Source organism: Symphodus melops (genome assembly GCF_947650265.1).
Source record: "Symphodus melops genome assembly, chromosome: 1".
Classification (NCBI taxonomy): Eukaryota; Metazoa; Chordata; class Actinopteri; order Labriformes; family Labridae; genus Symphodus; species Symphodus melops.
The window spans coordinates 33,436,160-33,463,884 of NC_136691.1; the positions used below are offsets into that span (position 1 = coordinate 33,436,160).

General features: G+C 42.3%; 1 protein-coding gene across 1 annotated transcript; it reads left to right on the top strand.

The window, feature by feature from the left end:
- The first annotated feature begins 271 nt into the window (after positions 1–271).
- npdc1b (neural proliferation, differentiation and control, 1b) lies at positions 272–25,405 on the top strand. The gene is made up of 9 exons (XM_079342726.1): positions 272–724; positions 9,687–9,854; positions 15,134–15,223; positions 15,316–15,522; positions 16,835–16,901; positions 20,190–20,271; positions 21,038–21,117; positions 21,272–21,371; positions 22,862–25,405. The coding sequence occupies exons 1-9, from the start codon at positions 655–657 to the stop codon at positions 22,931–22,933; spliced, it is 936 nt and encodes a 311-aa protein (XP_079198852.1). The 5' UTR covers positions 272–654; the 3' UTR covers positions 22,934–25,405.
- Positions 25,406–27,725: the final 2,320 nt, after the last annotated feature.

The window sequence follows — 27,725 nt, forward strand, 5'->3', positions numbered from 1 at the left end:
GTCTCATTCGGACTCTGGTTGTCTGCTGAAAATATATTTTCTGTCTTTAACCTGCAGTCCTCGAACCTAATATCTGCACTATTATTTATGATGGAACCTTCTTTAAACATTAAACCTTTTGCACATATAATCATATGTGATGAATGAGTGGTTTAATTTATGTATTATTTATTTCTAATTACAATGGAAAGAGAATTTTTGCATGTAGGCAGGTTTACTCTTTTAATCTTTGGCGCTTTTTGGACTCAGTCCCTTTTACTCCACAGCGGTGACTCATTGTTAGTCACTGGGTGTATCACTGGCACCTGAAGGCAGCACAGCGTGCTGACGTCTGGATCGTACGTGCCTCTGCCACAGCTAAGTAGAAGAAACCACAGTCCGAGAGGCAGCCAGTGATCGGCGAACATCCATGTAGCAGGTAGTCTGAATGTGAAGAGAAGACAGTCTGCTGCAGACACACAGCGGGGCTCCTGCAAACAGCCGCTCCTGAACCCACCCGGGATTGTTTTTCCTGCTTGATTCCGTCTATTCTGAGTCCTCTACCTCCTCCTCCTCGGACACCAAGGGATGGGGGAATGATCAGCACCGACCCCCCCTCGCCTCCTCCTCGTCCTCATCCTGCTTCCTCGGTCGGTGTCCGTCTCTGCGCCCAGGATGAGGGCCCCGCTGCTCGGCCAGGCTGCGTTGTTTGCGGCCCTGTGGGCGCTGAGCACCTGCCTGACAGGTGAGGGCTGCTGCTGCTGACACACACACACACACACGCACCTACACACACACACACACACACACACACACACACACACACACACACACACACACACACAGAGGCTGGTGGTGTACACACGATGTGCAGATAACATAATGTCTCTGTGTTTATTGTGATGCCGGTCTTCTCTTGTTTCTTGTGTTTCATGAGGGACCTTGTGACGTTTACATGACCTCCATGTATTCAGTGGACTTGATCACTTCTTACAGTGCAGTATATCAGAGGGTTTACTTCTGTGGCAGTCAGCACATTGTTGGAAAATGACCTTCTCACGCCCTATTATGCTGTATCTCATGTCCTGTGACTAAAAGTACCAATATCAATATGATACTGACTTTACAACATAAAGTCACATTTGTCAACTTTTCATTTTTTACCTGTCGATTAATTGATCTCAATGAGTTTTATGTATGATAATCTTGACTTTGGTGACCAAAACCTCTAAAAACTCAAAGAGAAACGTGATTATTCTGCTCTGATGTGTTGAGAGTGAAACGTCTTGAATTTCTGGTATCATATTGACTGTCTTGTCCTGATCTTCACTCATCAGCTTTTTTAGTAAAGTCCCCTTGTTTGGTTTCAATGTTCAAACCATACTTTGTTTGCTTTCATGACCCTATGATACTGAATATTTTGGGGTCTGATTTAAAAAAAATAAAATAAAATTACATGAGGAAGTATATTTCTTCATTGAAAATATGCTAACTGTTTTACTATTAAAATAACAAAAAACTATCAATTAAAAAAAGATCCAATAATCTAAGACTGTAACTCCTATGATCTTAATTAACAAGACAAAATGATCACAAAAAATCACAAAGCTGGAAAAACATCTGTAGCAGGTGAGCTCTTTAAACTGCTCTTGTTGTCACAGTTTTCTTCTAATAATGAAATAAAAGAACTTTAGCTGTAGATCACATGAGCAATCTCACTTTAACAGAGGAGTTTAGGTGAAAGGCGCATTTTAAAACTGTTTAAAGAGAAATCCCTAACATCTGATTTAAAGAAACGTTTTCTTTATTCATTTCTTCTCTGAGTTTTCTGGTTCATGCTAAACACAAGTCTTCGTCCTTCGTGTATCACAGCCGACTTGTCCTCACAGGATGATGCTGCAGACTGATATTTAAGGACAGAAATGTTAGAAATACAGATAATAGCTCCAGGCTTCTCCTCGTAGTGACGTGGGCATCTGTCAGGAAGAGCGTGCACAAATCACATGAGACAGTGAGGTGATTAAAAAAAAAAAAAAAGCAGACCCTGATTCAGAGTCAGGGGAATGAATGGAGGGGAAAGGACGCGTGTCACAGTCTCGTCCTCACTTATCTCTGCAGACGTGTCAGCTGCGGTCTGGTTGTCCTTACAAACACATTCCTGCTGTGAGTCTGAAGAGTCCTCCATCCACAACAACGTCACCGTTTATTTTCAGAAACTCTTTTTTTCAGAGGGGAAACAGCAGAACTGAGGTGTCACATTATTTTCCAGACACACACACACACACACACACACACACACACACACACACACACACACACACTGACTGTGATGTGACGCTTCTAAAACAGAGTAAAGAATTCATCAGGTTATGTCAGGACAGTTCTAACTTAAACACACACACGCACAACAAACAGGGCCAGGACTAAATGGAATTAAAATAGCTTCTCAGTCAAAAAGTCAGGATGTACGGTGGAAAGCAAAGCGCAGGTCCTATTTCAAGTGAAACTCGATGTTAAAAGAAGCCAACTCACTGGCCATCCAAAACAGGTGGATGATCTGTCTCTCTGTGTGCTTTATGATTCTAAGACCGTCCCAGAAGTCTGGACCGAAGCTTTTCATCTGTGAGAGTTTTGTATTAAAAAGCAGATACATTTAATTTCTTTTTTTCATTTAAAAATCACACAGTGCAGGATTGTTGTTGTTTTTATTTTCCCTGGATATGTAGAGGATTGTTTCTTTTTTTTTTCTCTTTTTTTTCCCCCACACCCAGAGTGTGCTTTCACTTGCTCGTGTCTCAGCGCGAGGCAGGATAGCGAGCGCTGTGTCTGCTACGTTTAACAAGATCTACTGTACTTCACTTTGATAGATGAACGAATGTGTTTAAAAAAAACTACCACAAAGAGAATCTCACTCACACTGTTGGAAACACAAGGGCCAACCGCAGACGAGCCAGCTCATTCGCCTGTTGATGAATAATCTATGAGAGGAGATTGTTTAACTTTGATTCCTGGTATCAGCTCCCCCCTCTCTTCTCTCTGACTCCACCCTCTCCATGTATACTCTCTCACTTTCTCTCTCTCTCTTGCGGTCACGTCCGCTGCCTTTTTCTCTGGTGCGAGAGAAGCGAGACAATGTGAGCGATGGGATTTCAAAGTGCCTCATCCCCGTGTTGGTGTCCACTTTGATGTCCTTCGCCCCCTCCTGCCCTCGACTCCCTCTCGCAGTGATTCTTAACCGCTCAGCTTCAGGACGCACAATCAACACCTTCATGCAGAATCGAGGGTTTGGTTTTCAACCTTTTAGATTTATTTAATCAAGCTGTGGCACTTTAGACCTCAGACGGTACAAAACATTTGACAGAAACAGAACAAAACAAACAAAAACATCAGAGTTTCACTGACTTTTTGACACTACTTTTCTTCCATGGCACACATTTACGACCCACTGAAAACAGTTCCGGGACCAACTTTAGGGTCCCGACCCACCAGTTGAGGTCTTTATTCCAGTATTATTTCAGGTCTTGTGCACTTGCCCACGCGTAGTTTTATTCTAATTCTAACTCAGTTACATGCACTATGTCCGCCCTGACTTGAACTCATGTGTGGAAGTACTTTGACAAAATAGACCATTATAATGTGCCCTGCAAATGTGTGGCGTTAAACTTTATAGACATGCTAGTATAGTTTCATTCAGTTTTGTGAAAAGAGAAGGTTTTTTAATGTGGGACTATTTTTTGCTGTGGATTAATCTCCTGTGAATATTTCTAGTAGTATATAGTATTGGGTGAAAATAATGTGCAGGATGTGTTCATAATAACCATAATGAAACATGAAACCAACAGCAAAAGCTCATTGATTTTTTTTTCTTTTTTTGTGCACACAATAGAGCTCTATGGCAACCATCTCCGTGGGGACAATGTCTCTATAAACGAGGGCTATATAGATGATTTCAATGGTCACAGGGTATTATTCAGAAATAACCTGCTGCATAAGCCTTTATTGAAAAATTAAAGCTTGTGAGTTGTCATCCAGATGACCAGCAGGAAAATCTCCAAAGATAAATCTTTGATCGTTGGTCAATCTTTGTGAAGCTTCAGCTCATTCAGCTGAGCCGAGGGTTTGTGAGGTTTTGGCCTCACGCTTGGCTGCGGTCCCTGATGAGCTGAAACCAGGCTTCCACTCAGGCTAATACGCCACACATAACCTGATTAGAGTCTGTGTTGGGGGGCAGTGCTGCTGCAGTCTCTGCTTTTTAAAAAAAAAAAATTTTAAAGGATGCACTGTGCAGCTGCTCTGCTAAGAAGGCCTCTTTCTCTTGCAGAATGAAATATTTATAAGTAAAGTCTGTTACGAGTTCACATAAAGAAAAAACATCGAGCTTTTGATTTAAAGGAGATAAAGTTCTGATTAAAGTTGTGTGTATACTGTCTTTTCTTTCTGGGTTTTTGCTGATTGCACATTCTGTACATTGAGGCACAGATGGTTTATGTCTCTCAGTCTGTATATTTCTGCAGCAGTTGCATTAGTTGTATTGGCTCAGTGGAGGTCCGTCAAAGATTTAATACAGCTAATTCACTAATAGAACCCATGCACGAGGATTTGCTGACATGACTATTAATTACTCCTTCGTTCATTCACACTTGGCAAAGACGTCACTTAAAAACCACTGAACCTCAGATTATCAGTTTATACTTCTTCCAAATAAAAGCACAAACTCTTCTTAGTGAACAGTGAGGTTTCCAAGTTTGGTATTATTGTTCTGCTATAAACACAAACTCTTCAAATTATTATCTGGCAACCCAATTATACCCTGAAGAAACTAAACTCTTAGCCGGTGTATTTGTCTGAATTCTAAACTTTCTCGCTCCAGTTATTATAAGACTCACTCTTGCTGCCTGAACAGCAAACACATTTTACACATGTTCCCTTAAATGTTCTTTAAGTGGCACAAAAACAACACAGTGAGGTTTTTTTCTTGCAATGTCTTTGTAATGATAAGTTATCATTTCATATTCCAGATAGTTCTCAATAGGCTAACTCATCTGTTATACATTTTAATTGTAGTTTGAGTATTATTACTCCAAGCTTCCATAAGTGTGTCCAAGATGAACCTCCTGCAGTTCCTATGAAATAACAAACCTGTAACTCTTGTGTCATATTTACTGTTGACCACAAAGACTATATGGAGACGTGTCACCCTTCAGGAAGATCACTGTACACTGCCAGCTCACATACTGTACATGTCAGTATTATCTTCATGTTTTACACTTTTTAATTAATAAAATTCAAAACTACAACATTCATTATATACAGACGTATGTAAATAAACAAACTAGCTTACTTCAGCATTAGCTACTACCTAGCTAACTAAGCTAGTGAGGAGACAAGACAGCTTCAAAACCTTCCGTAAACTTTGAGCGCACTCACACTGAAGTCCAGCTCGTTTGACACTTTTTAATTAATAAAATTCAAAACTACAACATTCATTATATACAGACGTATGTAAATAAACAAACTAGCTTACTTCAGCATTAGCTACTACCTAGCTAACTAAGCTAGTGAGGAGACAAGACAGCTTCAAAACCTTCCGTAAACTTTGAGCGCACTCACACTGAAGTCCAGCTCGTTTGACTCGTGAGTGCTTCAATATGTGCTCAAGCACATTTATACTTCCTTTGCCTAGGCAAGCCAACAGTTTAGCTTCGGCGCGGCTAGTTCATAAACAAGCATGAGTTTAGTTTCAATCTTTGAAATTGTACATCTTATTTCAGGAGGTAACATCTTCTTTTTCCCTTTTTGTCTTTATCTCTTTTTGTTTTTTCCTTTAGTTTTTTTAATGACGGTGTTACTTCTGTTTCAAAGGGCATCAATGTACAACACACTAAAATGGCTAAAGAATGTTCTAATCATGTTATGCATACTGTAAATTATGTCGTGGAACAGATGTATGCACATTAGTCACGATCATCTTAAAACTATGATTATTTGTCAGACGATAATCAAACCATAACCATCTGTAATCACTAGTCCCAGGCTTCACAAACTGAGCAGTGGGAGAATGGGACATGAATAAAAGCAGTGTGACTCTCTTTCACTTTGCATGTGTCTCCTCTCTTCCCTCCTTCCGTGAGGTCAACCAGCCACATAGCTGCTCTGGACTCAGTCAGCTTGGTTCAGTACCAGGCGTCCACTTCTAGCATATATGAGCACACGGCTGTGAGTTCTCGATGAATCCTGAGTGTCAGCTGAGCGCAGCTTCAGATGAGACGCAGAGACTCAACATGGGTCAGTTTGTCTGGAGAGATGCAAGTCGACAGGTTTGAAATGAGCCACTGTGATGCTAAACGGTATGGTTATAGGCCATGGTGTACAGTAAAATGATGATTCACTGTGTAGTTCACATCATCATCTCCACACTCACAGGGCCGTTATGAAGATGACGAGTGACTCAGAGAGAATCTGCTGATGGTCCTTTATCAAAGCGCTCTGACATGCTTTAATACCGTTTCTGTTTCTTCCTTTGAAACAAATCGTAGCTTCTATTTTTAGAGCTCTTTCTGTGAACCTCGACTCGAAGCCACAGATGAGGGAGCTTCTTATTTTCACTGCTGTGAATCAGGAATAGAAAGCGGTATAAGTAGAATATCTTTATCGCGTCGCTCCTTGTGAATCTTTCCCACGTTGTGTAAGGTGTGTCAGATCTTCTTTAGGTGAGCTGACTCTTCTGTAAAGGATATGGCGGCTGACAATGAAAAACATGGTCTGGCAGATTAATAAGCTACACTACATGGATGTTAATATTCTTAAATGTTAACGCGGACTTCCTCCGGGCAGTCGTCAACGTGGAAGCACACAGCTCATTTCGAAGGATTACTGGAACCGCCTTCTTAAAACGTTACTCTCACTCTGAAACCAACCCACACTCATCAGTATCAGTAAAACTTGTTTTTCTAGACATGTAAACATTAGTGGAGACCAGGGGGAATTGAAACACTAAATTACTCCAATAAGAAACGAGCTGAGTGACGTCAGGAAAGAAGTCAGGGGCCAGATTTGTCGTTTTTATTTACTCCTTGATTTGCGGTGCAAACAGCATTGATGAGTTCAGCTTCAGGATCTCAGAATAAACTTTCTCACAAAAGAGAGATGTGTTTGAATCATTTTTCTCTCCAGCATTCTTCCTTGTGGAAACGCGTCTCGTCAAACATGAGCACGGCAGTGAACGTTTGTGCACCCGTGTTTGCCGCTTGAGGACAGGACGTTCAGTTCAATAGTAAGACGTAAGTGAAAGAGAGAATGGACATGAACTTTAATCAAACGCAGGTAAGGAGGTTGCTAGGAAACTGTGATTTTTACAAGATAGAGGATTTGAAACCGAGGGAATGTCGCTGGTGCTCAGAGGGGAGAAACAATGACATAACACACTTTTCAAACTGCTTTGATGACGCAGCTCTGCAGTCAGTCTTACTTTAATGTGGATTTATTCAAAGCAGTAAATGTGAAACAGTTCAGAATTCATGTGAGAGGTTGCTTGAGATTTTGGGTGCACACACACACACACACACACACACACACACACACACACACACATAGTCCACTGGTTTGTGCTGAAACACTAAGACACAAACTACGAGGTCCAGAAGTCGGACACAACACTGACTTTTTGTGTCTCTACTGTTAAGGAATGATCAGAGACTCTGAGGATTTAACCTTGTTTTTCTGTGATGATAAAAATATGTTTCCCATGTGTTCTCAGACTAATAACCACAATGTGTGAACCTTTCTTGCGGCTTCTTGTCCTTAAATTTAGTTCTAGGAAATGTGTTGGAGAGCAACAGGAGAGCTTTTTGTTCCGCTGCTTTCTGCTCTCCAGCAGACAGTTGCAAAGCTTTGCATAGATTATCGTCATCTGGTTTAGTCTCCAAGGACAGACCATTGTGTGTGAATGAGGTGAACACTCTGATAGCAGCTGGCATTAATCCACAGAGTGAGGGCAAGGACCAGTCTAAACGAGTGCTTCCACAGGGAAACATGTTAGAAAGGTTTGTTTCATTGTGCAAAAAGTAAAGTGTTGATACTTCAGTTCTTAGAAATGCCTGAGAATTCGTATGAGATGTGCACAGACGAGCCGCATTCCTTCAAACGTCTGGATTTTATTGACATGCTTTTACATTTTACATTTGTCGTCTCTGCATTTTTCTGCTTGACACTGCAGCCTGAGTCAAACCCTCCATAACTTGACTTTTGCATCCATGTGGTGACTCACCCTCTGTGATGATGTCACACCTCCCTCAGTTGCCATGGCAGTCGTCCTGGCAACAAGCGTCTGAGTTCTCTGTAGCAGAGACCGCAGCGACTCTGACGATGAAGGGGTTAATATTGATGCCTGGGACTAATTATTTTTCCCTCATGACACTACAGAGGCTCTGCAGGTTTATTCTGAGCCGCTTGCTTGTTTTATCTAAAATTAGAAAAAACTGTTATGATTGAAAGGCTGCAGTGCCTCAACAAAACAACCAGTGCAACAGATACTCCCTGTGGTGAAGCACAGAGTGAAGGGGTGACCTGGAGAAAAAACTTGACACCATGTTATTCTCATTTATATCTGACAGGAGACTTTAGTGCTTTTCATTTCTCGTGAATTCATTTAAGATGTTTGTTTTTATTAGTTTGCTGTGTTTTTTAATTTAACCTGCAGAGATGACTGCCATTCAGGTTGTGTTAGGGTTACTCTCACAGAGTTTTTTTATGCCATGTTGTGATGTTATTGGTCCTTTTATCATCTCTTTACCTTTTTATAGATGTTAAAAGCAGCTTGAAGTTGTTAATATTTTCTAATTACTATGATTACCATTATTTATTTATTTATTTATTTATTTTCATTGTCTTAATCTTTATTCTTTCTAATCCTTTGTTAAGGCTTATACATTTTTTTTTCTAAACTAAAGTTTTTATCCAGTATTAATTGTTTGACACAATGATAAAAAAAACAAAAAAAAACAGATAACTATAAGTTGTATTTTCCTTCAGGATCAATCAAGTTAATTAAAGAAAAAAGGTTTTTGTATTTAAGGAAGTGTGTAGTCAAGACCGCAGTAACCGAGACCAAGACGTACCTGAGACCAGAGTGCTCTCAGACCAGGACAGGGTGAAATGGAGAAGGCCAAGACCATAAATCTCTGAAAAATCCTCATCTTGTTTGGTTGGGGGGGGGGCTAACATTGGGAAGGTTGTGACAATGTTTTTTAACTGTAAATAAATATAAGCTATTTGTTGTTTTAGACAGGTGCTTCATAATCACTGTTATGATTTGTAAAAATATTCTATCAGGTGTGGTCTTGATTTAAATCCGAGACCGAGACAAAACCAAAAAAAATGCTTTTCATTCCAAAACGAGGCCTTCAAAAAGTGGCCTGGAGACGAGCCTTGAAGACTTACAACACTAATGTTTGGACACTTTGAGTCAGCTCATTATTCAAAGTGATAACCTTCGCCACTGTCCAGTATTAGTATTAACTCAACTAAAGTCCCAGGAAGACGTTAAAAGCAGCTTGAAGTTCAACCAGTCACAAAGAAATTGATGGAATTGATGTCATGATATTATCAGCATCAAAGTAATCAATGTAAAAAAAAAAAGATATTCAAACATTAAATAGGAAACACAAAATAATCTTAATAATAATAATGTGTTGCGTGTGTCTCTGCAGGCTCTCACCTGTGTCCTCGGAGTCTGGACTGTGCCCGAGCAGGACGCCACTTCTGTCAGCCGGGGAGCTCGCACTGCGGTCCCTGCCTTCATCCTCTGGTGGAGAACTCCCATGGACGCTGTGTGGTGAAGAGGAGGCACGTCGTTCACTCTGTTAAGTCTGTCAAAGGTAGGGGAAAGGTCTTGGATGAACATATCAATAGACTGGTATAGTAATAAGGTATTTTTGTAGGCCAACGGCGCCGGTTGTTCCTACGAAAATTCAGGGATTTTTGCATTGGATTTCAGATCATTGCAGAAAATAAGCTCTGTGTCAAAAACACGTTTCTGATGTGTAGCTGTTTTGTTCAGCGGGATAATCTTTCCAGATGAACATCATTTATATGAAGTTTTAAGAGTTAATGCAGCAGAGAGAAGTAAAAAGCTAACGTTATGCGCTCGCGAACTACACCGCGGTTGATTTATGATGACGTCACAACCGTTATGCTTCATCGATCTAATCAGCGGATTTGACAAGCTAGCTAAACGTTAGCTTAATAAGTTTTTTATAAACCTAATATTTGCAAGAACACTGAAAAACATGACTAGAGGCTGTTAGGAGGATTAGTGAGAGAGTTCCCGATGACGTTTAATGTCTGCGAAAACAACTGTAGTCTCAGTTAGCCACTCGTTAGCAACCGCCGTTTAAAGTTTGCGTAAAAACTTTAAAATGCACAAGTGGGGTCTTAGCTAACGTAGTTTATCTCGTCTAACAAAACATCAACATTCCACTTCTGATTTGAAAAGCAACAATTTCCACATTATTTTTGTCACACACCCCTAACCCATGGTTGCCAGGTATGCACTTTTCCTGTGTAATTGGGCTTCTTTTTAGGTGCTGCTGCAGGTTGGGTTTTTTTTTAGGTTTTTTTTTAGCTCTATTGCTTGTTTTGTCAGTTGTTGACACACATACCTGGCAGCCTCGACAAGCTTGAAAGATGGAAGCCCATGTTTAGTTTTGTCGAGAGGAAAGATGACAAGAACATTGTTGTCCCGGTACTAGGACTCTTTCTACTGCAAAAAACACAACCTTGAACCTCCTTAAGCACTTACAATGACAACACAACAACGTGAAGCCCACAGATGACAGCTGTTACCCTACAAAACAACCATGACTGGAATTTAATCATGGACAGCTACAAGCGGTAAAAGAACTAAAGACACTTGTGTCTTTTTACGTACTAAAAGTCATATAACGAGTAGTGTAACATATTACTATTGACAAGGAGTAACAAGTAAAGTAATGATATTACTGTTAAATAGAGGAATGAGTAATATATCCTGTGTGTGTGTGTGTGTGTGTGTGTGTGTGTGTGTGTGTGTGTGTGTGTGTGTCCTTGCCGATGTCAGTGGCTCTCTGTACTGTAGGCGGTCAGCTTACACAGCATCCTCGTCCGGTAGCACAGCTCCTGTAAGCCTCTGTGCTGTTTATGCAGTCTGGGACATGTCCTTCTACACTCTTCTACTATGCAGCTGACATACAACACAAAATGATTACAGTTTGATGTCAGAGATAATTCTTCACATGTTGGTCGCATGAAGAATCAGCAGAATGCTTAAGGCGTCATGTGAGGTGTTACATAGACTCTAAATGATCCCTTTTTCTCCCCCTCTGTTCTTCATCCACACATGAGTCATGTTCGTCAGGAAAGGCCGACTTCAGAGTCTCCCAGTGGGTGTAATTCTAGCTCCAGCCCCCGGCAAGCAGTGCGTCTCAGAGATAATGATCTTCTAATGACCTGCTGCCGTGTCGACTCCTCCACAGATGTAGGAAAGTGAGAATGAGCTAATGAATGTAGGATGTGTGCTCCTGCGTCTAAAACCAGAGAAAATGCAGCTTTAAAGTCTCAAACAGGTTTAAGAAGACATCATTACTGTGATTAGAAGAGATACAGCTTCACCACACCTGTGTCACCTCATGTTTGCTTATTTGAGTTTGTGCTGTTGATTCTGGACGACTTCATCTCACGTTCACTCGTGGACATTTCAGGACAGACTGCCCCTAACATCCTCCTGACTGGTCTGTTCACATGTGCACCTCACAGTGGGAGACTTTCACTATCTGATGAAAGGTGCTGCGTGTACAGTATCATCATCACGATGAAAAAAAACTGGCAAGCAGAAGAGTAAGCAGCTTCAGTACATGCTGCAAACTGCTCACCGGTCATGTGATCTACTGTAAACTGTGCGGCGCAGGTGATGATGAAAGATAAGTAGAAAATAAATATAACATATTTTATATATATACACACACACACACACACATATAAGACAGGATTGAAAAATTCACATATGAAGCTCATCCTGAAAACTCAGAAGAGAATCGTGATTGAAGTTTTCCTGACTTCTTGCATTCCACAGAGTTTGGATGCATCGGGGGGTTTTTATAGAGACTGACTGACTGACTGACTGAACAGCCCACAGTGATTCTGTTCGTCCATCATTGAACTCAGTTCCCATTTGATGGACAGAACTGAGTCGACTCTCAGTAGGTTGATGAAGTGATGGAAGTGTTGATGTATTTTCTTCATCAGACCGTGAAACAAAAACTAAGATGATATTCTAATATCAGCATGTCTTCAATTAAAGTTCATTAACCCCCCCCCCCCCCCCCCCTCAGTGCCTTCCCCACAGGACGAGGCCATTACTGTTGTCTTTTAATTAATTAATATTTTTGTTCATGTTTTGTCCTGCTTTGTTATGTTTTGTTTTGTTTTGTTGCAAATGGCTGTCTTTGTGTCTGGTGTTTTATCCTGCATTATCACGATTTCTCTGTTTTTTATCATTTTGAAAAACTAAAAAAACTAACTAAAACGATATATACATATATATATATATATATATATATATATATATATATATATATATATAAATATATATATAAATGTGTATATATATATATATATAAAGTTATTAAAAATTAAAGCTACAATCTAAAACCTCCTGCACATCATTATCCTGTTAGCTTTACAATGGATTGTACTCTAAAATTTGCTGGAATCTAAAAGATAATTTCCCACTTTGATGAGTCACATTTCACCGTCCCACTGCCCCACATCCTCAGCAGATTAATGTGTGAGAGTCAGGACTCCGTCTCCGTCCTGTAAACATCATCTCTTATTTCACTCTCGGCTGTCTGAGACTCTGTCGCAGCCTGTGAAGCTTCATGCGAACAATGTCCAGGCTTTCTTCATCTTCTCCCTGTCCTCTCCCTCTCTCTCTCTTTATTCTCTGTTGCCATAGTGACGCCTTACTGTACATTCATGATTCTGAGGACAACCCGCTCCACCAACCACATCGTCTCCTCCTCTTTCTTTTTCGCTGCCATCAGCCCACACTCTGAGAAACCGGGCCTGACAGCAGAGCACTGAGCCAACCGCCCACACACACACACACACACACACACACACACACACACACACACACACACACACACACACATCTTTTCGCCCACTCACTCTAAATAGTACTATGATGAATAAAAGCACACACAGATAAACAGTATCTGACACATTTACACACGCATCCACTCTTTTACACGACATATCCACCCTCCTGCACTCCAAAGATCAGCTCTATGCACGCACGCACACACACACTGCGTCAGTGGGACTTCCTCCCACACATTAGCGTTACGACCTCCCTGGCAGCAGGATGTTACTCTGCAGTGCAGCAGGATCACAGCAGGTGGAGGGACAAGGACAAGCAGAAGTACATAAATCCTGCAGTTCATTGAGTGTCCACTTGAGGCTGACATGAACACTTGAAGTCACATACACACTACAGCCAAAAATTAAAGTTTTTTTTTGGTTTTTTTTCATTAAAACTAAACGAACAAAGAGAATGGGTCAGATTAGTTTAGTGTCCTCATGGGCGCACACACTGTGCTGGGTTGTACTGAGCTCCAGCTCTCAGCCTGTCGTTACGTTGACTGGAAGTTTAGCTCAGAAAAGATTTCCAGCATGGCGGCTGCTGCCGATGAGCCTCCGGAGCCGCCTGCTGTAACAGATGCATGACGCCACTGTGGTTTTGTCTAAAAATATTTACATTCTATGGGGGGTTTGGGGGGGGGGTTCCAGGAAAAAGAAACGTAAATCTGTTATTTTGTAGTAGGAGAAAGTTGCCTTCGTGGTTTATCCTTCACAGTTTTGGTAGTCTTGTGGGTTGAGTCTTGTTTTGTTTGAGCTCACTCGCTCTACATATATATCCCGCCTCTCTTCTAAACCATCTACACTAGTTAAGCCAAAATTTCCACAATTATTGATTCTGAAGCCCTTATAGGAATATTTGATTCATGTTTATTCAGTTATTAAGTGTCCTGTTATTTCTGCTCCTCCTCTCCCACTGCAAACGGCAAATTTAGCAACTAATTCAACTCGTGCCAGTTGCTTTGTTAAGGCTCATTTCTGTTGGCCTGGTTTCCTCTCCTTGAAGCACGGCCTTCAGTTTCCTGCTCGGTGGGTTTGATGTGTTCTTTTTCCCCTCTGATAGACAGAACTTCCTGTTAGATTGTTTGTATTCATTCCTCTGTGGCCTTGACTGACATTTTATAAGTCTGAAAAAACAACCCTGATGAGCGTTGTAACTTATGTTTCGACATGCATCAACAGTCAGACTTCAGATGCTGCCGACTGAGATGAATATCAGGAAACTAAACTAATCAAATCTTAAATGATCAGGATGACTCGGACTCTGTTGCCCTCCTCCAGTTTTATAGATGTGCTTCTTTAAGGTACAGTATGCTAAAACACAGGTTATTAAAGGCTCACTCACACTGGTATTTTGTGGTTTAATGTGCTTCGAAAAACTTTCCAAACCTGAAGCAGGTTTAAAAATCCCAGAGTGATGTTTGGTCCGTAAATGTACCATTTTTATTTTGAAAAACCAGAAGCCATGCAGCGTCTTCCTGTTTTTATCGCTCGGTGTTTTCAGCAGCCTCTAACAAAAAACACAGAGACGAGCGAAATGGGTGTCAATCATTTCAATGCTTCTAAACATTTAACACCACATGGTTTTTAAACCGAACATCATGGAGCGTACATTTTACTGAACTAAGATACAGATGTTAACTCACTGGCCCAGGGATGGCATTGAAATGCATCCCAATTAAATGTCATTATATCACCTCATATCGCGTTCATACACGGCTGGATTCAAACAGGCTGTGCTTGAGTTACAATGACAGGGGCACAGTGGCCTCGTGGTCAGGTTTGAATCTGCCCTGTGGCTCCTCGCTTGTCTCTCTCTCTCTCTTGCAGGAGGTTCACATGTAAAACAAATCTGTTTGCATATACCTCCTGTAGATTTGGCCTTGACTATTCCATAAGGAGTGTGTTATGTTCCCCATACACGTAACATGCTGTAGTGTGTGTATTCTCACCGTGTTATTCTTGTTTTGTGTCTCTGCAGGGAAGGTGAGCACCTACCCTGAGCTGGACGAGGAGATCGACTTCCTCTCTGCCATCATCAGTGAGCAGCGAACTGAGTCCAGGCTGTCAGGTGACTGAAGAAGACGCTTCTCTGCACCGACTTGAGTTGCTACCATCACATCCCTGCTCATGTAATAACTCTTCACTCCTCGTCATATCTAGCTCCGCCCGTCCAGGATGTTCCCGAACCAGAATCCGAGCAGCCCAGTGAACCCGACCCTCCCCGAAACGGCTCCACCACGCAGCTGCCTCCGAGTGCGAGCGCCGTGTTCACCAGTGTGCCCACAGCGCCCCCAACAAACCTCACCCCGGCTCTGCTGAGAGAGCCCATCATCGTCCCTTACCCCGCCAATGATCACGTCTTCATCAGTAAGTCCCGCTGTGCTTACGCAGACCATAAGAGCCTTCATTTTCCCCTGCAAGGTTTGAAGTGTGTAGTGTGTAGTAAGACAGACTATAAGTAGGCAGGAGTTCAAACGTAAAGGCCAAGATCAGCTAACAGGTAAGACCTGCCACGTGTGCCAAAATCCACACAAACAAACTGAGTATACATTTTTAAACCGCGCTCTTAAAGTTCAACATGATTGCTTTGGCCCAACAATCCGAACATGTTCAATGATTGAACTCTTCTAACACATTATTGTAAAAGAGACTGAGTCCACCTCTCCTTGGCACCGGATACATCACTTCAATATTATTTTATCTCTTTTGTCATGAAGTGAAAAATAAAAAATAAACCCTACAAGGACGATGTTTCCATTCATGGGATTTGCAATCTCTGTAAAGAATCCAGCACATAGGTCAGATTACGTTTCTGGTATCATTTGTGTCTGGTCTCTTTCCCTGTCCTGTCCTCACCCACATGTATGCATAACAGAGCTTCAGGCTCAGTTTGTGGTCCTCAGCTCCTGCATGTCTGATCTTTGGAGAAGACTGGCTGCTTTGTCAGCTGTGTTTGAATGTGATCCCTTACTTCTGATGCTCACTTTGTGAACACGTAGTTGTGACCTGTGGTGTAAAAGCACTTTGAGGAGTCAGAGGACTAGAAAAGAAATATACAGGCTCAAGACCATTTATGGAAAAAGATGTTCTGCAACCACTCACAGTCTTATGAGTCTGTCTTCCAGCATGCCTTTTTATGATTTTGGCATTTTGAAATGTAAGGTCAGATTTTACGCATGTAGCTGTGATGGAAGAAGTTTGCATCATAGACAGACACACAAGTACACACATTGATAATCCGGGTGTTTTTTTTAGAAAGTTTCCTATTGAAAGGAAAACATGTCCTGGGAAAAACCAGGATCTAATTTGATCTAAGTCTGAACATGGTATTTTCTCATTTTCAAACATTGGGGGGGGGGGGGGGGGGGGGACGTTGACACCACATGCTCTGAAATCTTGGGACTGACCTCACATTAATTAGCATTTTAGAACAGAACTCGTATGTTTCAGTGGATTAGTTCTGCCGCGCTACATTTCAGCCATCAATGCTTTTAGTTGTTGATCCTGCAGGATGGAACACAACTGACTCCTGGTTATTTTCCACAGCTCTTCTTTGAGCTCTTCACTCGGCTTCGCACACTTCTGCGGAGCTGTCGGAGCGGGATCATGTCTTCCTCTGGTGTCTATAAACCTGCTAAGTTTTCTCTCCCGCTGACCGTCTGTTTGTTTTTCTTCTCAGTCATGAGCAGCGTCTTCATCGTGGCCGGTTCCATGGCTCTGATCGTCGCGGGGGCCTGTTGGGTCAGGTGAGAGAAATTCAACCCGGTCTACACGACTGCATGACTCATCATTTCTCTCTTTACAGGACCTGACAGTAAACTGTGCTGGTTTACTGTTGTTGTTTTTTCTCAGCTTGCATTTAAATGATAAAAACACTGAATCAGTTACAGAAGAGGATTTGTTGGCACAGTTTGTGTACAAGGAAAACGATGCTGCTTTCAATGTATGAACACAGAAAAGGACATGCATAACTCCTAAACCATCTCACATGTAATTAAGGTTGTCTTAATTGTCAATGCTGTGATACTTTATTGATACCACACGTTTAATAATGAAACAAGCTGTTACTTTAATGAGGTATCAAAAACTACCAAAGCTTTTGGAAAATCTTAAGACATTTTTACATTCAGTCAGCGGACCTTTTTATCCAAAGCAACTCGAGCGAGGAAGTGTGAGGTTCAGTCATACTTTAAACCAAAAGCCTGCGAGAGAGTCGGTTCAAATTCACAGGTTAGCAAGTCCTGACGTTTCTCAAGTCCTTTTGGTGCGTCCAGAGTGTCCCAACACTTCTGTTTCTAACAATCAGACGGAGAGCAGAGGAAGTGACAGGAGGAGAGACAACAACAGAAACGTTGTCAATGTTTCTTTGTAATAGAAACAGCGTGCAGGAGTATGTCTGCAATTTTGAGAACTGAATGATAAATGACACATTATTGTGTGCCAAGGTCTTCTACTGTGTGTGTGTGTGTGTGTGTGTGTGTGTGTGTGTGTGTGTGTGTGTGTGTGTGTGTGTGTGTGTGTGTGTGTGTGTGTGTGTGTGTGTGTGTGTGTGTGTGTGTGTGTGTGTGTGTGTGTGTGTGTGTGTGTGTTAAAATCGTGTTATCTTGACAACCATGAAGATTGATTAAAAGTGTATTGACATAAAGTCAGGGCTGCTCTGTTGCTGTTAATAATTGGAAGCAGATAATTGTAGACCTTTAAGCTTGATTATGAAAAAAATCAATCAGTTCATTACAAAAGTATCAAATAGTTCCAGATTTACTGAAGATAGAAAACATTGTCAGGATCTTTATTTAAATCATAACTTAGAGGAGTTAAATGTTCTAATCTAAATGTAATGCTCTAAACTTCCAACCTGAAGTCCCTTAGAAGAAATAATCTTTTTTATTACAAATGTGTGATGGACTATTCTATCGACTTTAAGGTGTAATATAGGAACTTCACAGGAGATGTTTGCTGGATGTTACACTTTTTCAAATAAAACCAAGCTGTTTCTTCAGCACATCTCCTCATCTCCTCCCCTCACCTCCTCACCTACTCCCCTCCCCCTCACCTCCTCCCCTCCCTCACCTCCTCCCTCAATCTCATCTCCTCCCCTCACCTCCTCCCCTCCCCTCCTCACCTACTCCCCTCCCCTCACCTCCTCCCCTCATCTCCTCTCCTCATCTCCTCCACTCACCTCCTCCCTCACCTCCTCCCCTCCCTCACCTCCTCCCCTCCCCTCAACCTCCTCCCCTCCCCTCACCTCCTCCCCTCATCTCATCTCCTCCCCTCACCTCCCCCCCTCCCCACCTACTCCCCTCCCCTCACCTCCTCCCCTCATCTCCTCTCCTCACCTCCTCCCCTCACCTCCCCTCCTCACCTACTCCCCTCCCCTCCCCTCCTCCCCTCATCTCCTCTCCCTCACCTCCTCCCCCTCACCTACTCCCCTCCCTCACTCCTCCCCTCCCCTCCCCTCCTCACATACTCCCCTCACCTCCTCCCCTCCCCTCACCTCCTCCCCTCATCTCATCTCCTCCCCTCACCTCCTCCCCTCACCTCCTCCCCTCCCCTCCTCACCTACTCCCCTCCCCTCACCTCCTCCCCTCATCTCCTCTCCTCATCTCCTCCACTCACCTCCTCCCCTCACCTCCTCCCCTCACCTCCCCTCCTCACCTACTCCCCTCCCTCACCTCCTCCCCTCCCCTCACCTCCTCCCCTCATCTCATCTCCTCCCCTCACCTCCTCCCCTCACCTCCTCCCCTCCCCTCCTCACCTACTCCCCTCCCCTCACCTCCTCCCCTCATCTCCTCTCCTCATCTCCTCCACTCACCTCCTCCCCTCCCCTCCTCACCTCCTCCCCTCCCCTCACCTCCTCCCCTCATCTCATCTCCTCCCCTCACCTCCTCCCCTCCCCTCCTCACCTACTCCCCTCCCCTCACCTCCTCTCCTCATCTCCTCCACTCACCTCCTCCCCTCCCTCCTCACCTCCTCCCCTCCCCTCACCTCCTCCCCTCATCTCATCTCCTCCCCTCACCTCCCTCCCCTCCCCCTCCTCACCTACTCCCCTCCCCTCCTCCCCTCATCTCCTCTCCTCAAACTCCTCCACTCACCTCCTCCCCCTCCCCTCCTCACCTCCTCCCCTCATCTCATCTCCTCCCCTCACCTCCTCCCCTCCCCTCCTCACCTCACCTACTCCCCTCCCCTCACCTCCTCCCCTCATCTCCTCATCTCCTCCACTCACCTCCTCCCCTCCCCTCCTCACCTCCTCCCCTCCCCTCACCTCCTCCCCTCATCTCATCTCCTCCCCTCACCTCCTCCCCTCCCCTCCTCACCTACTCCCCTCCCCTCACCTCCTCCCCTCATCTCCTCTCCTCAACTCCTCCACTCACCTCCTCCCCTCCCCTCCTCTCCTCCCCTCCCCTCCCCTCCCCTCCTCCCCTCATCTCATCTCCTCCCCTCACCTCCTCCCCTCACCTCCTCCCCTCCCCTCCTCACCTCCCCTCCTCACCTACTCCCCTCCCCTCACCTCCTCCCCTCATCTCCTCTCCTCATCTCCTCCACTCACCTCCTCCCCTCACCTCCTCCCCTCCTCACCTCCTCCCCTCAGTGTGAAGACTGAGTGCAGCCGTTTGATTCGGTCCTAGTTTCTTTGGACAGTTTATTATTGAGTTAGTTTGTTTTTTACTTTAATTGTATCCTGAGACAAAACTCAACCACTATGCTTATACTGAGTGGACAGAGCTGCCTCACCCACGTCAGTGACACTTATTCAGCCTGTGAGTAAAAGCGAGTGGAGAACAACAAACCCAGAGGGAGTTTGAATTCACTCCTTTTTAGCAAGTCATTACTCACAGATATATTTAAGGAGAATGTATTTGATATCAGCTATATTAATGTTTGATATGTCGCATATTGGACATTTTACTTACTGAGTTATTAAATGTCCCACAGTGCTTTTCACCTAATCAAAAAGATCAAATGCATTTACACCATTTCCATTTTTATTCACACCAACTTGTTGAAGTCTAAAAAAACGTGTTTGTTTGTTTTAGATTGCAGAAAAGTGTGCGTCTCACTCAGAAGGTGGAGTACCCGGTGTACGGACTGATGAGACCTCAAACCTTTGACATCATGGTCAGTAGAAAATCTCTACAATATCACAAACACAGAGATAACCGTTAGAAAATCACAGTTTTAAAAACCCAATCCAGTCAATTAAATGTTCAGCATTGAATTATGTCAGATACAGAGTTCCACATTCTGCCTTTCTGAACCACACGTCCAGTGATAACTGTGGTTTCATGTCTTTAAATCAGTCTAAATAATCATGTGTGAACTCAAGTATCACATACGTGACTCCAGTAAATAATCAAAATGTTCAAAAAAATCAAATGTTTGTTTACATGCCACCATGTTGTCTTTACTGCAGCTTGTTCATGTTCGCCCCCTAGTGGACAGTTACATGTATACAACTGTAAACTACACACAGGGCTGCTTTACAGCATAATAATACAACTATCTTAAGTCACCACAAGACTGACTTCCTAAGGAAAGTCCCAGGAATGCAGAGTGTAGTTTAGGCCTTTAAGATGAGATTGTTCCTTTTTTCTGTTTTAAACTATAAATCCTGAGAGATATACCATTCCAAACTGCAGATTTAATTTAGATGAGGAATAATTGAAATGCAGCACGAAGTCGAGCGGTAACAAGAGATGTGGATTCCTGGTGTACAGTGTAAAAATAAAGTCGTACCAGTTGACCCCTAAAGGGACAAACGTGTCCCTCGAGCAGCATGTGATGCACGGACACGTGCTGCGAGGTGAATGTCAGCAGTGTGACCCTGGTGTGGAAGCTTACGTCTGAGATTGTCATGTCCCCTCTGCCCCTCGCTGTGTTGCAGCCCGGGGACAAGAAGCTGGCCCACAGTGCTCAGATGTACCACTACCAGCACCAGAAGCAGCAGATGCTCTCCCTCGAGAAGTAAGTCATGCTCTGACATGCTCTTCTTTATAAGCAGGGCACGTGTGACTGTCTTGTCCCCTCCTGCCCTCTCTGTCTCTTCAAATCTCTAGGTGTCCATTGAATAGTTCATGACTGTGTGCTTTTGTTGTGTGTGTGTGTGTGACTTCTGCAGACAAAGAGATGAGCCAAAAGTTCCTGACTCAGGAGCGTCTACAGACGAGGAGAACGATGACGGAGACTTCACGGTGTATGAGTGTCCTGGTCTGGCACCAGTGAGTAAAAACTGTGATTATGTGAACTTTTATTAACTTAAACTGTCGATATCATCAGGTCAGCGAACTCAGCTACAATACTAGGACGTAAGGATAACTATACACATTCATTTTAAATCAGGATAGTCATGCAATTAGAAGACTTTTATACAATATTATGCAATTTGAAAGTTTACATTCTTAGTAAAAAAAAAAAACAACACAAAAAACAATCGGCTCATATTAAGTGTTTTAGCTCCATTAAGCCAAGATTTGTATCTTTATTTCAAACTGCAGAAAGACAAGAGACACAACACAGCAACAACTCAAATCTTAACAAGTCAAACTTAATATAGGCCACATTAGCCTGACAGGTCCAGATAAACAGCATATTTCAAGATACTACAAGCATGAAGGCCTGAATGAGGCTCCCAGTGTAGACAGTGTTTTTGTTGAGTTTCTTGACATGAGATATTTTAGTCTCCACAGACATTATGTTTTAAGAAAGGTAATTAAAAAAGCAATTCAGGCCTGATTTTGCTAATTATTTGTTATTCACGTTTTGCTGTTAGCATGCCGATAGCAACATGCTAAACTACATGATGCATTCCCAGTCAGATCTACATTGTATTGAAGTTATCTTTAAGCTAGTGCGACACTCAGTCCGTTAATAGAATTAAAAAATGTAAATCAGTTCATCATCGTTTGGCAGGCTGGTGAGCTCCGTGATTGGACAGTCTGAGAGCAGCAATATTTTGGTGTGTTGTAGTACCACCATTAATAAATTAAACATACAGATTAAAAATCCTGTATCCTGTCTAAACAATCTGGCCCATCTTGTATACATTTGGGCTTTTCTTACATACACAAACTATGTGCATACTATGTCACTTCTTCATACTCTTTATAATTGACATATAAACTATTATTATTTGGTTTCAATCACAAGCCAATGTTAGTTGTTCATCAGCAGAACGTCTCACAACGTCTTTGCCGGCAATGAATCGTGTCCACTGATAAGGTTTTCGTTCACACTTGACTCTGCTCACGTCTGCAGTCAGTCATTTTTCTTAACGTGTGAAGTGTGTACATATTGTATTTCTCACCACTCCAACCGCAACAAAGCTAGCCTGGTGTCAGACTATGTAGCATCCTGTTTCGTAAAGCTCAGGAAACGTTTAAAAGCCTGTCCAATATTTACTCTAGTCTGGCTTCTTGCTTGGTTACTCCCTCTTTCTCTTCTATATCCGTCACCATCCTCTTCCGTCTCTTAGCCTCAGATGTTGTATCAGTAGAGAGACGGGTTAACTAGCTTCTTTTTCGCTAAAGGCTGTTGTGTGAGCTCGTGCTGTAAGAAGTGTTCTCAGTTCTTCACGCTTCTAAAGTTACCTGCATATGTTCTGTTCATACACTATCAGTCCACAGCTAAAACAAAGACAGACTAAAGCAGAGAAAACATGTTGTTCCTAATAAACATCAACGTTCCTTCCTTTTTTTTTCCCGCTCTGCAGACCGGGGAGATGGAAGTGAAGAATCCACTGTTTGACGACTCCACCCTTTACTTTCAGAGGTTCTCCAAGTAAACCCGGAGTTGTTTCTCACTCTGAATGCAGGACTTGTGTGCAACAAAATGTACACACCTTACACACACTGCACACATATAATCCTGTGCTCAGTGTCCAGTCTGTTTAACGGACACGATGAAGAGTGTGAGGTCCATGTGAGCAGGAGGAAGACGTTTAAAGAAAGTCTCACGGCTGCTTGAAGCACGACTGAAACTGGGACCAATGTCTCCTCTTCTGCAGCCACATCCTCTTCTTTTTTTATGTCATTACTCCTTTTTTCACTTTCTTTTGTCATCCTTCTTTTTTTCTAGCTTTGTTCACTCTGAGTTAGACCTCTGTCAGGTACCAGACTCACAGTTTGAATATTCAGAGTATAGCAGTACTTATCCGTTCACTCAGAGGTGGTCGTGAATATCCACTTTTATCAATCAGTAAATATTTTATTCATTTGCTGCAGGCTTTGATTTTATTGAAGTATTTTTTAACAGAAATGGGAAATTAAAACATCACGACCTCCATGCAGCACCGTGATCTCTATCAGTATGTTATGTAGCCATCGTGTTCTCGGTCTATCTGTCTTCTATGCATGAATTGATGATGCTGTGTTATGAAGCCTGAGAGTCAATATGCATTTACGTACAAGTTTCTTGTGCAAACTTGCTATGATTATTTATATATATATATATATATATATATATATATATATATATATATATATATATATATATATATATGAGTTGAATGATTTCAAAGGAATTTGAAACCTCTTTACGTAGAACTCTGAACCAGAGCGACTCCCTCCTGTATATATACGTTATCTGACTAACATGGCTTGTCCCCATGGTTTAGCGAACTGTACATAGCTGCTGACGTGTTGTACAGGAGCAGATGTTACCTCTCACTCAGTGTGTTTGTGAGTGCTGTGTCCAATATTCAAATGTTTGTTTCCTTAAGGTAAATGATGTATTTTCAGGGTTCCTACACATGTGGAAGTGACAAGAGACATTTCCAAAGTAAGGCTGTCCAGGTTTAAGAACATATTTGATCTGTTACATTTGTGATTGTGAAGAATAGTTTTCAATTAACGTGTGTGAGTTTTGTAGAATAAAGGAAAAGCAGAGAGTATCCCAGCAACTTTTATCATGACAAGCAAGTGTTTTAATCCCCTGAAGTCCTCCAAATATAACATCCTCAAAAAGGACAAAAACGCAACACAATTATAGAAATTAGCTAAGGCATGGTGGGCATAAGGAACTTAAAGGCCACATGCAAAATACATTTTACCATCTGTCCCTAGTCTGTCTACAACCCTCCCCAATTATAAGAAAAGTCCATCCTCCCCCTCTTATGCCTGCTCAACTTTTCAGAAAATGTGTGCTCAAACAGGTCATTTTTTCCCGTCATGACATCACAAAGGGCAGTAACCCCTCACTTAGGTGGTGGACGCTCCCTCAGCTAGGTGAATGTTCTACCCTGTGAGCCTGCCTAAAACAATTGGTCATGGTGCAAGAAAGCCCAAGTTACAGCCCCTTCCAGAGGGGGGGGGCGTGGTCAGACACCACTCATTTGCATTTAAAGCTACAGACACAAAAACAGCCTGTTCTGAGCAGGGCTGAAATAGAGGGTTTTATAGGCATGATCAAATACAGGATCAGAGTTGATTTAGAACAAATCACTTCACAGACATGTTCTGAGGAGCTCTGAGACTCTTAAACTTGTTGAAAAGGAGGATAGTATGTGCCCGTTGTATCTTGTCAATGGATGTTCTCTACTTTCCCTTTACTAAAGTTGCTGATCTCACCTTGGCGGAATACTGTACACACACATGGACGTACCTACCCTCTCTCTGTCAATGTGCCCCGTAGCATAGATCACACGTTGTATTAATTACACACAGAGGATGATTCTTCAGCTGCCCTGACGGATGTTTGTAACAGGAACCCTGGATGTAACCGTGGCCTCTAGCTGTCATCTCTCAGGAAAGCCGCACTGTGTGGCTCCTCTCTCCAGCTCAATCCCTTTCTCTCTCTGCCTCTGAGCTCGCCCATGAGCACGACAAACTGTACTTGACCTGCACATAACACATGAAACACATCTCACTCACACACATACACACCCAGGAGTGTCGACATGTGGAAAAAAAAAGACAGTATTAACACTGGAGATGTTTAACTGTGTTGTAAAGACTGTTTTACTCTAAACTGCTGAGCTCAAAGAACAAAACGGAGGGTGGAGGAGGGTTTACAGGAAAGACAATTCTCATAATGTTGTTTGCCTTTTTTAAATGTTGCAAATCTCTGTTTTCTCTTCACATAAGCTGAAAACTTGTTGAATGAACTCTACCTAGACCATGTCCTCTCTTTATACTGACTGTTTTCAGACAACACCATGTACATTAGAGAGATCTCCTTTACACCCTGTTTAGCATGCATGAGGATATACCAGAGCCGAAACAAAGGAAATAAATATTTATACAATCTCAAAGTGAAACATGCTTTGTGCAGGAGTCTTTTTTTTGTCATGGTCTGCAATCCTTGTAAAAATGTGTGTGCACGCGCATGCGTGCTGGCATAGGCTGTGTGAAAAGTATTTTAGTAAATAAAATGTGCAGAAGGTTTTCATTATTTTTTTAATTTTTAGGGTTTTCTGTTCCAATTTCAGTTTTGGTGCAAAACCCCAATTAAGCTTTTGGGAAACTGGGTGAACCCAACAACAGTTGAAGTGACTTTAAAATGTTTTATGAAAATTTATAAAAAGTTGACATGAAAGGCAAGAACTGGATTTTACAGCATAGACTAGTTGTACCTCTTTGAATTATACTTCAGGAAAGACAGGCACCATAATATTTATTTTTCCTCTCTAATGTGAACTAAAAGTTGAAGAGGGACCATGCTGTAGGATATACTAAAAACACGAATATTACCATTTGATACATTGCACCAGAGTTAGCTTGCAGCTACACTTGTTTACTCACCTGGTCAGTCCTTCACATCAGCACTTAGTGTTGTCAAGAGATCTCATTTTTAAAGTTTTCATTGCTAAACTGTAATCCCATTTGGAGTGAAAAAAAACATGACTTTTAAATACAACAGAATGATCAATAATTAAATTCTATTTCTCTTTACTTATATTTGTCTGAATGTCACAGGTTCGTTTTTAAAAGTGAAATGATGATGGCTCAGTCGGGAAAAACTTCTGTTGATAGGTTTTTATTCACCAAATATATGTATTTATATGTATGTATGTATGTATGTATGTGTGTATATATATATATATATATACACACACACACACACACACACACACACACACAACCGTGTAAAAAATGTGGCATAATCCCGGTCAGTGAACAACCAAAAGGAAAAAAACAAAGTATTTATAATACTGTACAGAAAACCGCAACACGTTCACTGCAGCATCAGTCTCCACATCCAACTCCTTCTCCCACACTGGCAGAGCAGAAGTGCTCTGCTCTTATACTCCCTGGCCTCTCCTTCAGGCAGACCAACATTAATTGAATGGGGGGGTTTTTCAAATCACAGGTTCACTCAAGACAATCACAAAATTAATAAAACACAGTTATATAAACCCAAAAGACCCAAAATACCCCACATCTGGCAACTTAATAGTTACAAAACTCAGGAAACACTCAACAGTTTAACCCTCAGCCCAAATGGTTTGGTCCGTGTCACCTGATGGCCACAAGCGCGCCACAATGCGCTATTTAATCCAACACCGGCAGCAGTTCCCCATGGGTGAGTCAGAGTGTGTGTGTGTGTGTGTGTGTATATATATATATATAAATAGCCCGTAGGCGTCAAGTGTGCACCCCCGACGCACTTACGGGACCAAACTCTTTGACCAGGGAAAAACTGTTTGTATGCAGGGGAAATGGATTGAGCAGGGCGGTGAGTGCGGACCTGCCGGGGAAACAATGAGAGCGTCATGCGCGCTGCCGCTTCTCTCCTGGCCAAGGAGAAAGGCACGTGCAGCAACAGAGGAAGACGGAGCAGTCTAGCGCTCCGTCACACTGAATTTGGAGAGTTCTGTCTTACTCCCTGAACAAAGAAGGCAAATGCTACTCTAGAAAATTATTGACAAGAAGACATAGATGAAGAATAATGAAATACTCATCATAATTACGAAAAAAAAAAAAAAAAATCTTTTTCATAGTAGCAGTACTTCCTATTTTAACTTTCAGTTCTCAGCTTAACCAGTGGAGCATGTGTGATGTATCTCTACAGCTCTGAGTCTGACATTGTGAGTGCCCACCATGAAGGTATTTTAGCTTCATTTTTGTACAACAGGAGAAGGTTGAGGCATGTTGTCCATCTGTGTACACTCTGCGGATGTGATCAATAGCAAGCATTAGCATTCAGCCACGACTGTAGCTATTATTACTGTCTGATGGAAGTTGCTAAATATAAACATGATGAAATAGTTATATAATAACAGAGGAGAGAGGTGACAGACACTTTTAGATCAACATTTTGATAACACATAACCTATACAGTTAGAGCAATACCATTATGCAAGCCAAAGGCGTTTCCATTGATTATATTTTAATAATAACAATGTGTCTTTTAATAATGTGAATCCAAAATAACCCAGGGCGAGCACAGAGATACTGAACAGGTGACCTACTGTAGTTTTGAGCCAAGACATGCAGAGACGGGAGATTTCAAAGGGAACCAATGAATTGACTCCATGCCCCTTCACCTAACCGATAAAATGTCAGAAACCCCTCAGGTGGGTCCAGTTCCCAGCAGAACAATTTATGGTGTCAGGTTGAAGCAGATACTCATGATTA